At 33.6% G+C, this 15,792-nt stretch overlaps 1 protein-coding gene across 1 annotated transcript; it reads left to right on the plus strand.

The window, feature by feature from the left end:
• The first annotated feature begins 1,135 nt into the window (after positions 1–1,135).
• On the plus strand, positions 1,136–14,511 carry LOC109810963 (villin-3). The gene is made up of 24 exons (XM_083060569.1): positions 1,136–1,447; positions 3,562–3,683; positions 4,161–4,260; positions 4,535–4,603; positions 4,917–5,153; positions 5,223–5,400; positions 5,497–5,629; positions 6,849–7,008; positions 7,086–7,236; positions 7,326–7,426; positions 7,516–7,674; positions 8,453–8,521; positions 8,593–8,661; positions 8,747–8,884; positions 8,988–9,116; positions 10,460–10,607; positions 10,723–10,733; positions 10,856–10,996; positions 11,094–11,219; positions 11,666–11,728; positions 12,296–12,400; positions 12,766–13,024; positions 13,498–13,706; positions 13,949–14,511. The coding sequence occupies exons 2-24, from the start codon at positions 3,628–3,630 to the stop codon at positions 14,060–14,062; spliced, it is 2,925 nt and encodes a 974-aa protein (XP_082916695.1). The 5' UTR covers positions 1,136–1,447; positions 3,562–3,627; the 3' UTR covers positions 14,063–14,511.
• The last annotated feature ends 1,281 nt before the right edge of the window (positions 14,512–15,792 follow it).

Here is a 15,792-nt window from a genome sequence, read left to right on the forward strand (position 1 = left end):
ATGTTATTCTTCCATTCTCATTACAAAAGGTGTCTTTGAAAATATTAGCTTATAAGCTAGATGAAACCTTATAAGCTAGTCGAAAGCTTACAAGTATAAGCTGAGCTAAAAACTTGGATGTTTATATACTAACTGGTTGAATTGAAAGTGTTTGGTAACATTCGCTGATTAATATAAAATGACATATATTTTTTTAAATAAGGAAAGTGAAAGAGTAGACAAAATGATTTCTAAACTAAAAATAGTAAAAAATGATTTCAAGTAAATTAATGATGATGAAAAAAAGGAAGGAGGAAAAAAAAACCTAAGAACTTATAAGTTATAAGTTACTTCTGGTAGTTTATGAATAAACTATAAGTTCCTAAAATAAATTCACCTACCAAATAAACTTATTTTGGTTAAAAGAGCTTATGAGTTAGTCAAATAAGCTTATAATCTTCTCAACTGCTTGCCAAACACACAAAAATTATTTTATATCCTTTTACATATATCAAGATGCTTATCAACTAAGATTATCAAAAACTTTCGATTTAGTTAACTAACTTATAAGTTTCTAACTTTTTAATTCATAACTAATAACTTATAAGTTTTCAATTAGTCTTTAAACTAGTTTTATCAAACACATTGTAAGCCGATTTCAAGTAATTAGATTAGAGTGGTGTACTTATATGTTGGTTGGTATGGTGAATGAGATTCATCTCAAAATACTTATGTCCAAGGATTTGATAATTTTATATTGAAAAAATGTTAATACAATATTGTTTTTTTTATTAACTATAAATGGAATATTATATTCGTACATCTAATTTATTTCTTATCTTTTATTTTAGTTTTTTTCCTTTCCTCTTTCTTCTACCATACTCTCCGAATTTAGGAGATGTGGGGTTAGTTTTTATCCATTACAAAATTAAGGCGCAATAGAAAAAGCAAACCGAGCAAACGTTGGTAGTAACGGAAATGAAAGGAGAAAGAGAAAAGAAAAACATAGAAAACAATTAATTTATTATTACATAACACCAAAGAGAAAGGCAAGAAACATGGGCGGTGGCACTGTGAACGGACCATTGCCTTAATTTTGTCTTAACAAATAACAACAATAACAATAAGCCTTCTCTCTCTCTCTCTCTCTATATCCGTTATTAGATTATTGGTCTATTTATTTAATAATTTTTTTCTTTCTTTCGCATAGCGTTCACCTCACCGCCCTTTTTCCACCATCATCGTTGTCATAATTCATCCACACACGACACGCCCTTTTTTCTTTCCCTGCAATTTCCTTCTCTTTCTCTCTGAATTGCAAATCTCAAAAGCCTCAAAAGTTGGAGAGAGAAAGACTACGCACAGAAACAGCAATAATTCACTTCCTTTTCCAACTGTGTTCCTTTTTTTCTTCTCTCTCTCTCTCTCTCTCTCTCTCTGAAACTCATCATCGCCGTTGAGATCTCAGGTATACGTCAATTGAATTACGCTTTGGTCAATTCAATTACACGTTCCTTTGCTAACGATATATGTAATCGCTGATCTTTGCTCATTTTCGTCGACAGTGTTGTGTTATGGATTCGAATTTTGTTCTCTTTGTTTTGTAATTCTATTGAGTTCCGTTTGCGTCTCCGACGTGTTGTGTTGTTTTCGATTTTCGGTTTGGCATCGGTTTTGATTTTTCGTCGTTTTCGTTATTTTTTTGTGCTTTCTTTTTTGGGTGTTCTCACGTTTGAGTTTGTTTGTTTTGATTTTTTTTTTTTTTTTTTCATTCGAACGTTTGATCAATTGGCGTGTTTTTCTGTTTGCTTTTAATTCGAGGAGGAAAATGCAACGGTTGAATGAACATTAGATGAACGGTTCTGATAGATCTTAGAATTCAAGTCGAAGATGTAATTGGAGTTTCAAAATTTAAAATCCTTCATATATATATATATATATATATTAATTTTTATTTATATATATTATTTTACAATTGGTGTTCGATACTTGCCTGCTCCGACCCAAGTTAATGCTCAAATTCCACAGTAATTTAAGTGCTCAGCCATAAAGGTAATCTTAGATAGGTTCTACGATTTGGGAAAAATATTGGAAAGCTTTCCTGAGTTGGCTGTTTATGACTTTGATTTGAGACAAATTTTATTTATGGTGGAGCAAGCTGTAGAAGAGCAATTATTTGATGAAGTCCTGCAGTTTGCAGCAATAATACGTTAAGCTGGTAATGCTGCTCTCGGTTTATTTGCCTAATTAGAGTACAAAGAAGTTTGGGACATGCATGGTATAAATAGGTTGTTCTGGTAACACGGAACTTGTTGAGATTTGCTTCGTTGGTCAAAGATGTAGCTGGGAGACAATCATCTGAAATTCTGAATATAAAGTGAAAATAATGCAACTGTGAAGGGCTGAGAGTATTCTCTTGCATATTAAATTGCACATGCTAACTAATTGATAAATGTAGCAAAAGGAGGGGGGAAAAGAGAGAGAACATGACAATTTAATTTATTGGTATTTGAAGGATATTATTGGTTAAAATGGGATTTGTTACAGTGGGTTGAAACTAAGGAGTATAAGCAAAGGTTGTTGACAAGAGGAGAAAGGCTTTGGAAAATGTTAAGGATATGATGAAATCCGTAGGCTGATGAAATATATTGCTTCTAACTGCCTCAATATGGATGCTTGATTCAGACATATCAATGAGTTATTTTTATCTGCTAAATATTACTTCAAAAGATTTTAAGTTGTTACATCTTGAATATTGCTTTAGAAAATTGATAAGAGATCTCATACCACTGAATAGAATGACTGGCTAAACCTTGGAATTGTGTTAGTAACTTAGCATGCAAAATTTAAAATGATGTAATTGAATAGCACTTAAAAACATGTGCTTCCTGAGTAATATATTAACATTGCTAGAAAATTGTTTACATTATAAAAGTGATGCTTCTGGTCTTTATATATATTGTTAGTTTTGCTTTCTTCTGGAAAATAGCTAATTCACCAAGGAAAAACAAAACTGCATTGTCCAGTGTGCTCAGTTATAATCAATTAAGACTACTTGGTTGACTGAAAATCCAAAGGGAATTTATTTTAGTTTTTCATCTTAACCTTTATATATATATAATATAATATAATATAATATAATCTGTTTAGGACTATATAAAATATCTAATCTCTTTGTTTTGCTAATTGATTGTATTTTTTTTTTCTTTTTGGAGGGGGGGATATGTTTTTCTTTAAGGTCCTTTATCAACATAATGAATCAAAGTTGTTCTTTATCCTTTATTTAGTACCTGTTGGAAATATAAGCTTTCTATGATTGACTCTCCAAAAGCAGACATGAAATCATTAAGTCTGGGTCCTGTTTTATAGATGAAAGATATGGAAAAAAATTTAATGTTTTGGGAAATGAAGGCTTGTTGCTGCTGCTGTTCTTTACACTTCATTTGATACTTATAAGCTCTAATCATGCACTCATGCACTCATGCACAATATTGTAGTCTAATAATATGCAACTTCTTTACCTGCATAGTGATGAATGATTTTCTCTTGATTTTTTTTCTTAACCTTTTTTTCCTCATGCAGTGGATTACATTTCCAGACATTGTGTCTGCTGAAAAGGAAAGGAACCATTAGGAGGAACTTTTAGCCATGTCTAGCTCGGCAAAAATTTTGGATCCTGCATTCCAGGGAGTGGGTCAAAGGATGTATCCTTTTAGTAAAGGGTGTGATTTATAAAAAATAAAGAAAATATATTTTCTTTTTTAAATTTTCTTCATAATTAATGAAAAAGATGAAAAGTATAATAAAAGTTTACTGCTGAGAGAATAATCAAACCACGTGTAACTAATTTTCAGCTATAAGCATGGCTTGTTTACTATCATGAAACAAATATTTCCAAAGCACAAATCCTCCATATATCAAGCCCCAACAGGCAAGAAACTTCATTGTGGGTAAAATTAACTTTTATTTCTGAGAATGGGGCATAACAAGGATCAAACTCTTTACTGCAAGGTTTTTGAGTCTCTGATTCCATGTCATGAACTAGTTACCTGAAAAAAGGTTTTGGGTAAAGATACATGGAGGATTTTATGCCCAACACTCATGTTATATTGTTATTTGTTAACTATTGAATATTGAATATGCTATCTGCTTTGAGAGGTTTCAAACTTGACATTCTATAGAGGAACTGAAATATGGAGGATTGAGAATTTTCAGCCAGTTCTGTTACCCAAATCTGAATATGGGAAATTCTACATGGGAGATTCGTACATCATCTTGCAGGTATGAGCTATATCCAATATCACCTTGTTGCATTCATATATGTGGTGTTGCTGTTTGGTTTTAAGGCTGAATATAGTTGATATATTTTTTTCAGTCTCTCCACAATGCTGTAAATTACTTATTTTTGCCCCCTAAAATTGTAGCACAATATCTCCTCTTGTGAAATATAATTATTCAGATCATTTAGCATAATTTCATTAAGTGTGAATTTTAGGATGTTATCCTTTTCGTTCTTTAAAATAAAATTAGGTGTTCATTTTGTGTGTATCTGCAGACAACTCAAGGCAAAGGAGGCTCTTATTTTTATGATTTACACTTCTGGCTTGGAAAGGATACAAGTCAGGTAAGCTTGTGGACTTTGCTTTTCTCCTTCTCCGTCTTCAATCTTTGCTAATTCATTTTACAATATTCATTCCCTTAGAATGAAGAGGTGAGTAGAATGTTGAACCTGTAGAGTTGCGCTTTTTCAAAAATTGTGTCTATCCAGTTTCAGCATTTTTTCCCTTTCCTTGTCTCTTTTTTAAGAAGTATTTATATGTGTTGAATTATTTGGTAAGGGCCAGGGATTCCATGGTTCACAGTTGTTTGGAAATCCTTAAACTGATATCATTTCGACAAAATATTAATCTTGGTTGACATTGTGATTTTACTTGTAGGATGAGGCTGGAACTGCAGCCATTAAAACTGTTGAACTTGATGCTGCTCTTGGAGGGCGTGCAGTGCAGCACAGGGAAATCCAAGGACATGAATCCGACAAGTTCTTGTCATACTTTAAACCTTGTATAATACCATTAGAGGGGGGTGTTGCATCTGGGTTTAAAACACCTGAAGAGGAGGAGTTTGAAACACGTTTGTATGTATGCAAAGGGAAAAGAGTTGTTAGATTGAAACAGGTATAGTGTTCTCTATTCATGAACTTCATTTATTTGGTGTGCATGTAGTTTGACATTTTTCTTTGACAGGTCCCTTTTGCAAGGTCTTCATTGAACCATGATGATGTGTTCATACTAGACACTCAGGATAAGATTTATCAATTCAATGGCGCAAATTCAAATATTCAGGAAAGAGCCAAGGCTTTGGAAGTTATACAGTTTCTGAAAGAAAAATATCATGAAGGGAAATGTGATGTTGCAATTGTTGGTAAGGGCATTTTTCCTATTATATAGTTTAGTATTTTTATTCTTCAGATGCACATTCATTTGTTTTTTATGTCATAAAATCTATCCCACATCGCAGATGATGGCAAGTTAGACACCGAGTCAGACTCGGGTGAGTTTTGGGTCCTCTTTGGTGGTTTTGCTCCCATTGGGAAGAAGGTAATCAGCGAGGACGATATTATTCCAGAGAGAATTCCAGCTCAGCTTTATAGGTAAGTTGATTTCTTCAAGCCCCCTTCCCCACTCCGCATTTTACCTGAAGCACCTGTTTCAATAAGGTCATATAATTTGAGACTTCTGTTGGTTGTTTTCTTAACAAAGACCAAATTCTACCATCAAGACAAATGAATTGTCAACTACTATAGGACAATTTGTAAATCATCTCATTTGCAAGATCAAAGACAATTAGAAAAATTTATTTATAATTAATTGCTATATTATTTTATTTTAAAATAGATTGAATAAGCTCTTATTTGGTGAGTATGAGAAGACTAGTAGAAATCTAATGCAAAAGATGGATGAGGGAAGATAATCTTACTAAGAAGGGGAGCAAAATGTCAATTTTTTAGGGATGCTATCCAAAGGACCTTGCTCTAGATATATTTATTGAGAATTTCGCTGATAGAGCCCTATGTCATTGTTTGATCAATGTCACTTATATTATACTATAAATCTTTATATAATATATCAATTTGGATAGCAAACATATATGATTGTGCAAGTATATATTTTGTGCTCAATGTCTGAGTATTTATGTGACATGAGGATATTTTGATATGATTCAAATCATGGCTGAATTCTTCTCTTTCTGGTTGAAGCATGAAGATGTGTTTCCTTTGCTGCTCGCTGAATTATACTTGGGACAGTATTGTTTTTGGTTAAATAATATTATCATCACATTAATTAAATATTTATTTTCATACTTTTCTTTAATTGTTTTACCTATATAAATTAATATGAATTTTATGTTTCATAGTGTTTATGTGTGTGTGCACTTGAGTTTATTGACCTGGAGGATATGATCACGATATCATCTGTTGATTAGCATATAACAATAGTTTTGTATATGGTCATTGACAATGTTTCAAATCATGGCTGAATTCTTCTCATTCTGGTTGAAGCTCGAAGATGTCTTTTCATTGCTGCTTGCTGAATTATACTTGGGACAGTATTGTTTTTGGTTAAATAATATTATCATCACATTACTTAAATATTTATTTTCATACACTTTTTTTAATTGTTTTATCTATATAAATTCATATGAATTTTATGTTTTATAGTGTCTGGGCACTTGAGTTTATTGACTTGGAGGGTATGATCATGTTATCATCCGTTGATTAGCATAACAATAGTTTTGTATATGGTCATTGACAATGCTTCATTGTGATAACACTAAAATGAAGAATAACTTAATATGACTTGTTCATCCAGTATTGTTGATGGTGAGGTTAAGCCCGTAGAAGGTGAATTATCTAAATCACTGTTGGAAAACAACAAATGCTATATACTGGACTGCGGTGCTGAGATATTTGTCTGGGTTGGCCGGGTAACACAAGTTGAAGAACGAAAAGCAGCCTGCCAAGCTGTTGAGGTAAAGTGATTGTAGAACTTCTTAGTTCTCCGTGTGTTAGTTATAAGTTGTTTCATTAATTCTACCAATATCTGCAGGAGTTTGTTGCAAGCCAAAATAGGCCAAAATCTACGAGGATAACCAGGATTATTCAAGGTTATGAGACACATTCATTTAAGTGCAATTTTGATTCTTGGCCATCAGGAAATGCTAGTACCGGTAATGAGGAAGGAAGGGGGAAAGTTGCTGGTACACATCATTTGTTCTCTCTTGTAATTTGACTTACCATTTTGTGTAGCTAGCGATACTGACAAGTGGACTATTTGATGTACTGTCAGCATTGCTTAAGCAACAAGGTCTGGGTGTCAAAGGAATGACAAAAAGTACCCCTGCAAATGAGGAAATTCCACCTTTGCTAGAAGGAGGTGGGAAGATAGAGGTGGGATTATTTGTAATTTACTATATAAACTTTCCTTAATTTGATCAAATTTACAGCTGTGAACATGTAATATTATTTAATAATTTTAGGTGTGGAGAATTAATGAAAATGCCAAAATTGCGTTGCCAAAGGAGGAAATTGGTAAGTTTTTTAGTGGAGATTGTTATATTGTATTGTACACATACCACTCTGGTGAGAGGAAAGAAGACTACTTCTTATGCTGTTGGTTTGGCAAAGACAGCAACGAGGTAATTTATGTCCTTCTGATTTTAGATCAAGGTATCTTGTGAACGTTGTAATTTCTATTTGACATTCACTTTTCAGTGCGAACTCTGTTGGGACTGATCTAGAGTTTCCAATTATAGGCAAACATTGTTTTTTATTGACATACTGTTGGTTCAAATTTTTGGTTGTGATTGACATTCTGGATATACGATAAATCTTCATGGAGATAGAACTTCAAACTATCTTAGCTTTATTTATTGGTGGCACTTAATTTTTAGATACATGAGGTCAAACTATACTCTATTATTTAGCATGATTTCTAGAATAGTATGAGAGTACCTGCCATATTATCAAGCAATCTATACCTATACAATTGATGTCATAATATATATTCTTTACATAATTTATTTTATCTAATTTTCTTATTGGATATTTTTTGGAATCTGAAACCTTAGACAAATAACCATTAACTTTGTTCAACGAGTGGGTAATGGAATAACTTATTAATCAACCACGTGGGTGGTTAGTCATTACTAAACTGAAAATACTTTTACAAAGGATTCCTTTTCAGCAATTCCCCCCGCAATATTAGTAGTAGGATTTCACCTTGAAAATATTACTTATCAAAAACCATTATGCACAATTCCACAAATTATTGCATTTCAGTAACTAGTATTTATATCATAATTATTCATTCATCAGTACTTTTAATTCAAATTGTATTATCTGCTTCGACACTTTGTAGAATTGAACAAGTTTGTTTTTGAATACTTTTTACCTTGGGTTAAATTTCCTTTTCAGGAGGACCAGGCAATAGCTACTCGGTTGACCAATACAATGTCTACCTCATTAAAGGGTAGACCTGTACAGGTATCATAATACAATGTCAAGTTGAGGATGTTGCTTGGAAAATGTGTATTATTTACAGTAGTTTCTTGCAGGGTCGCATATTTGAAGGCAAAGAGCCACCACAGTTTGTTGCTCTTTTCCAACCAATGGTGGTCCTTAAGGTATGATGAGAAAAACTACATGTTTAAAATAATATATTGCATAGGTTAGCGAAGGAAACTATTTCAACTAATATACCTGTTTTAGGGGGGATTGAGCTCTGGATACAAGAAACTAATAGAGGACAAAGGTGTATCGGATGAGACATACACAGCGGAATCTATTGCACTTATTCGAATTTCTGGAACTTCTATTCATAACAATAAATCAGTACAAGTTGATGCAGTATGTCTCCATGAATGTATTCATTTTTTTTTTTCCAACAGAAGTATGTTGGTAGTGCTTATATTTTTTTCTGCTCCTTCATAAGTATGTTATTCTTATTCAGGTGCCATCATCATTGAATTCTACTGAGTGTTTTGTGCTGCAATCTGGCTCTACAATTTTCACTTGGCATGGAAATCAGTGTTCCTTTGAGCAGCAACAGCTTGCAGCAAAGGTTGCTGAATTTTTAAGGGTAAGATATATTGTCCCATGTTGTGGATCTTCTGCTAAATTCTTCAAGCACTTCTATAAAAATTTAAAGGGTAACGAATTGTCACTTTTATAGAATTTAACTCATTTGAGTGTCTGGTGACTGCTAAAGATCTACCTTTCCACAAAGAAGTTCAATTTACGCATGAAAAGATAGAACATTATGGCATTTTTTTTATTATTAAGTTTTGAACTTGTATTTACATACGACTGTTCGGAAGCTTGTGTAATTCTTTTTTTACAAGCCGGTTTTATGGGTTAGTTTGACTCTAAGTCCAAATTCTAAGCATTGATTGCCTCAAGGTCAAATCTTTCAAACTGATTTGATATCGTATGGCAATACATTCTATTGGTTAAACCTAAGTGCATCTCTTGAAGTTACACGTGACTTGACTTAAGTTATACTTCTTTGCTTATGATTTATTTGTGTTATAGAATTAGAAAGGGAAGAAATGGAAAAGAAAAATAAAAAATTGTAGAAGTATCATATTTCAGTTGTTTGGATGTGCATGGAAAGGTGGAAGGAGAGAGATTCTTTGAGGTAGGGTCCACCACAAAAAAAAGTTTCTCCATGACAGGTGAGATTTCTGAAGAGACAGATGGAGGGCATACTCTTATCCTGTCTTCTCTCTTGTTTTCTTCATAGAGACAATTAATGAGAGCTTATGAGCATACTTCAAGCCTTCTGTGGATGCTGTTGGTGATACTTAATTACTTTTCCAATTACCATCATTGGACACCTTGGAACTGTGGTCCCCATGCTCATTGTTTCGATAGTGTGGTGGCAGAGACATAGAATATGTGCCTATAGGGAAGTTGCGAAGCTTCATTGGAAGTTTAGCTCACTGTTTTGATGGATGAATCAAGTTTGTGCATAACACTGACAAGGTTGGCCCAAAGTCAGAGCAATGCAGCACAGAGGAATCATTCAGTGTGTGGTGGTATTTTGGCAATGCACTGAATTTTTTTTACAGCACCTTATTGGCTTATTCTTCATCTGTGCCCGGAAACAAGTAACTTTATTTTGGTGCAGTTGCCTCATCTCAATTTTGCTATAGCAAATAAGAATAGACATGGTGGTGGGGTGGTATGAGCGGAAGATAATCTTTGCTGGGTTCATGTGTGTTGTTTTTTAAAAAACAGTCGTACAAAAAGTAATATTTTAAAGGATAAATTTGTCCTTGAATATAAATTCTCAATTTCTTTCCATCCTATTTCTATTCATCCAAGAAATACACTTTTTCTATTATATTTCTCTTTTATTTCATCCAAACAATAGTATTTATGCTATATACATTATTTGCTCATGTGATAGTCCATTTTCAGCCAGGAGTTACTTTAAAGCATGCCAAAGAAGGTACAGAAAGCTCAGCTTTCTGGTTTGCAATAGGAGGAAAACAAAGTTACACCAGCAAGAAAGTTGTTAATGAGGTTGTCAGAGATCCACATTTATTCACTTTATCATTTAATAGAGGTAGCATTGCTTGTCATGTTACTTATTATAATATTTTTATGCAATTGCATATTTATTTACTGATATACTGACCATTTCTGATTTTGTTTGTTCTTTGTCATTGTGGATCCACCAGGAAAGTTCAATGTGAGTTTTCTGACTTCAACATCATTATACAAAATTCCCCCTTACATTTAGGAACTTTGTCAGCAGTAACCACTGGTGGTTCTCTATGTCTTCTAAATATATTTTTATATTTTACTCTGCAGGTTGAAGAGGTTTACAACTTCTCTCAAGATGACCTATTGACGGAGGATATCCTCGTACTTGACACACATGCGGAAGTGTTTATTTGGATTGGTCAGTCTGTTGACCCAAAGGAAAAGCAAAATGCATTTGAAATTGGCCAGGTAAACATGCTAAACAAATTATGCCTTTTATATCCTTTATTTCTTATATTTCCTCCTACTTGAAAATCTTGAGGCATACTTCAAAAATTTCCCTCAGAAATACATTGATATGGCTGCATCTTTGGAGGGACTATCTCCACACGTACCGCTATATAAAGTAACAGAAGGGAACGAACCTTGCTTTTTCACAACATACTTTTCGTGGGATCATGCAAAAGCTATGGTATGTACTTATAAACATAAAATTGTCCCTTATAAGGTTTCGTGTCTCTTCTATTTTCTTTGAAAAATTATTCTCACTCTTCTTTATCGTTAGCTGTAAAGTCATAAATTTATGCATGTCCTTTTAGAGTGAGAACAGAACATAATTATTGGCTGACTGACAAGTTTAGAGAAATCCCATTATATTATTGTCATCATGAATGGGGTTCACAAAATTCTGTGTAACAGAGTACTGAACCCATGCATGAATCAGTGCCAAGTTAGTGTATTTACTTTGTAAAAGTAGATCAAATATTTGTGGAATTTCCAAAATGATGTGGTGGTTTTGAGACTTTTTGAAGTTCACCATAACAAGACAAAATTGCTGGAGTAATTCGAAATTTTTGTTTGGGAAACAGGTATTTTACTTTGTTAATTTTTATGTTTTATTTTCTGTATGCAATGCAGGTTCTTGGGAACTCATTTCAGAAAAAGGTTGCACTGCTCTTTGGGATCGGCCATGCTGTGGAGGTATGGCCCAAATTATTATTTGGAAAAACCGATGTTGTTGAACCATGCCAAGTAATCCAGTTTACAGATTATTGTATCATATATAACAATATAACATTAAACCGCTTAAAACTGAACCTCTGTAATAAGCAATGTGTTACTTGCATAGATCCAACAACCGATATGGCAATGCAGAAAAGTTTTAGAATAATATTAACTACGAATTACTTATGGAAATGCCTTTTCTCTTTAATTAACATTGAAGCTTAATTATTTAATTCTTGACCGCTGTTTCTATTCGTGACTCATGATTTGCTTTAACTCATCTGCTCTATCTTAAGAACCAACCTCAAAGCTTTTCATATCTAGAATTTTATGTTTCTAGTTTAATGGTTTATCACACTAGTACAGCTAACAATGTTTCTCAATGTCTTTTTTTCCTTCTAAACTCAACATTATGTTACTAGTTGTGTAAGCTTGTGTTGATGCAATGCTGTCAGTGTGAAATATAATGTCTGACTTTGTTGGGTTAATTAATTTGTTGTGTTCTTCTACTTCTTAACAACGCTTCTCTGATTCTGGTGACAGGATAAGTCGAATGGATCAAGTCTAGGGGGACCAAGACAAAGAGCAGAAGCTTTGGCTGCTTTATCAAATGCATTTAGCTCGTCTTCTGAGAAAGCATCCAGTATGGTATGGTTACTTATAGATAATTCAGTACCTTTTTATTTTCCACTTATATAGTCAATGAACTTTAAACCAAAAGTAAACCTTTTGGCCAAAAAGAATATTGGCATTTATGCAATATATGACAAATAGAGAATATTTTGTAAATGGAAGTTATACTGGTTAGTTTTAGAATTTCCTTTCTCTGGATCAGAGAGAATAAGTTAATGGCCGAGTGGGTTTGTTGCATTAAAGAAAATTACTGTGAAGGTTGATCATCTGTGTTGCATTAAATATCTTCATTATTGCTTCTTTGCGGTTATTTCTTTGGTAATCCGGTTTCTATTATTCCATTATCATCGGTGACCAATTAACCCTTTGCGTTCTTGCAGACACAAGATAGATTGAATGGATTAAACCTAGGAGGACCAAGACAAAGGGCAGAAGCTTTAGCCGCATTAAACTCTGCATTTAGTTCATCATCTGGGACGAAGTCTTTTTCTCCTAGGGCATCTGGAAGAGGTCAAGGATCTCAAAGAGCAGCAGCAGTGGCTGCTCTTTCAACAGTTCTTACAGCTGAAAAAAAGAAAAAATCTCCTGATGGTTCTCCTGTGTCTATCGGTAGTCCTGTCACAGAAATTAGCGCTACTGGTAAGAAACATAGTTGTTATTATCTAAATGTGATGTTTATTCACCGAATACAATGGGTTTGCTGGGTTGAATATTTACAACAGCCTATTACTTTTTTGGACATCTCCTTTGAATAACTAATGTAAATCTTTTTTGTTCAATTTTAATTATATGCTATTCTTTAATCATAATAATATATACAGTAATTACCTGATTTCATTTTGGTGACTATTACTTTGACCACGTTCAAGTAAACTACAAAGAGTGGAGACCTAAGCACTACATTGTTGTACTACATTCTCAGAACATCTTTAAATCCCTTGGCTTTATTGATATTTAAGAGAAGAATCAGCACATACCATTTAATAACTTTAGGTTTTTCTTTCCCATTCATAGGAATCATGGAATTAAAATGCCAGTTTTGTGTTAAACAAAATTGATCAACGCATGCACGATCATTTTTGTGCGCATCTGATCATTAGTTCTTGCTGCAGAAATTAAAAGCGATTTCTCTGAAGTTGAAGAAGTTACAGAAGCCAAGGAAATAGAGGAACTTGCCCCTGCAACTGGTAGCAATGAGGATTTGGAACCGAAGCAAGAAAATGCAGAGGAGGGAAATGATAGTCAAATGACGTTCAGTTATGATCAATTAAAGACTAAATCTGGTCATAATGTGCCTGGAATAGATAACAAACGGAGAGAGGTTAGTCTTGCTTTCTACTGATTTAATATTATATTAATTTAGTTTGAAATGTCTCCTGAAATCTTGAATTATTACAAACACCCTTTAATGGGACAAATTACAAGCGCCTCCCATGAATTGTCGCACTTTGGGTCTATTTACTTATTCTCAACATTTCAAATCTTAGGGCAGGTATATTATTCCCCTTTAATTTTATGCTTTAGATTGATAAGCATTTTTCTTTTTCTCCACTTGTTGGCCAGGCTTATCTGTCGGACGAGGAGTTCAACACTATATTTGGAATGGATAAAGAATCATTTTACAAGTTGCCAAGATGGAAGCAGGACATGCTGAAAAAGAAATTCGAATTGTTCTAGACTTGAAATCAACAAGTGACCTCTGCTTCTTTAGCTAGCATGCTTTCCTCAGTTATCTTAAAATGATCTTATCTGTTGGATAGTGTGGTTTTATTGGGTATATATACCATAGTTTGGATCATATCATTAGCGTTTTGCTTTCGGCCTATATAATGGAAGTAGCCGTGGTTAGTGTCTAAGTTTGAATGTGACGCTGCATGGAGAGTGATGTTTAGTTTCTCCTTTTAGATTGTTGCTGCCTCTTGCAATGTTTGCATATTGTAGCAATGAAGACACTAGACAATAGACAGGTCCAATTCATTCATTTTGTCCAAGTTTGTATCTGTGTTTCTTCCTCTCTATTTTAAAAATTTGTTATTGGTTAGAAAGGTGGATGTATATGTATTGCTTTTACACTTATAACATTATAATGAAAACAAAAAAAAAAAAGTGTTATTTTTTTACGTTAATTTGTATTATGTAAATGCTATTATCCGATTATTGTTGTTACATAATTGCTAGACTTTGAATTTTGGGATAACATATTTTATATATTATGGATAAATTGAATTTTATACGTGCTTTTAAATCTAAATAAAGTTTTAAACATCTTGGCTTAAATATGTTTTTGTACAAACACAACCCGCACCCCGTCCCCCCACCTGCACACACATATTGTTGTAATTGGAGGAAAATTTTCTTAATTAGAAAAAATATCATAATAGTTTATTTTTGAGAATATTTTTTTCCTTATTTTCTTGTTTTGGAAGATTAGATCGTTATAAATAGGTGTAAGAAAAATGTAATATGCATGAATGATAATAATAAAATCATTTTCTTTTTCCAAGTTAGTATTAGAACTCTCGATCTTGGGAGTTCTTTTTCGCTGCAACAGTAACCACCATTGTTGTTGTCCGGCCATTGCGACTGTCATGGGACTATTGATAGGGTAGAAAGGTGCGCCCTCCTCTAACAAACATAACGCTGGAAATTGCTCTGGGAAAGATGTCGCCATGCGCCACCATTGTCGTTTGCGCGTGTAGTCCATGTGCCTAGTTCCGACGAGACCCACTCGTCGCCGCTATCACAGAACCGATTGTCAAGGCCCTAAGTACGTTCCACGGGTCGGTGACGTCCCATTTGGCTTAGATTCTAGTAGATCTGAGTTTTTTTTTTATAGGTTTTGCTCTTTTTTCAATGTAGCCCACTCATTGTTGTCGTCATAGACAGTCGCCGAATCAGTCCATTACGTTACCACCATCAAATCTTGAGATGAAAGCTTTCAAAGAGGAACTAGATCGTTTGAAAGCAATGATTGAATCAATAAATAAGTCCTCTGGACCATGTACTTTGTCCATGAAAGGTAAGAGTTCTCTCCATACTGTGGATCCTGCGTCTCAAGGTATTTGGATTCTTGATTCAGGAGCACTTGATCATACGACACATTTTCGTATGATCTTCAAATCATATATTAAAAGGAATAGAGAACAACTTATTACAGTTGCGAATGGTCAAGGTGTACCCATATGCGGCTTTGGGAATATAATTTTGGAATCATCTATTGTATTAAAGGATGTTTTACATGTTTCACAATTAGTCAATAATCTTATCAAAGCTCACAAAATATTTAAATTGTTCAGTAACATTTTTCTCGATTCATTGTGTTTTTCAGGACCTTGTTACGGGGAAGATGATTTTAACTACTAAGGAGCAGAGTGGGTTGTATCTGTTAGAATCTGATAACCAAAACA

Source organism: Cajanus cajan, chromosome 7 (genome assembly GCF_000230855.2).
Source record: "Cajanus cajan strain Asha chromosome 7, NIPB_CcT2T_4, whole genome shotgun sequence".
NCBI lineage: Eukaryota > Viridiplantae > Streptophyta > Magnoliopsida > Fabales > Fabaceae > Cajanus > Cajanus cajan.

What these genes read in the sequence shown, in the direction of transcription:
- LOC109810963 (XM_083060569.1), top strand. Translation starts at nt 3,628, where the DNA reads ATGTCTAGCTCGGCAAAAATTTTGGATCCTGCATTCCAGGGAGTGGGT. An exon ending in CAGGGAGTGGGTCAAAGGAT is followed by an intron (nt 3,684 to 4,160) that starts GTATCCTTTTAG and finishes GACATTCTATAG; the next exon opens with AGGAACTGAAATATGGAGGA. An exon ending in AAGGAGGTGGGAAGATAGAG is followed by an intron (nt 7,427 to 7,515) that starts GTGGGATTATTT and finishes TAATAATTTTAG; the next exon opens with GTGTGGAGAATTAATGAAAA.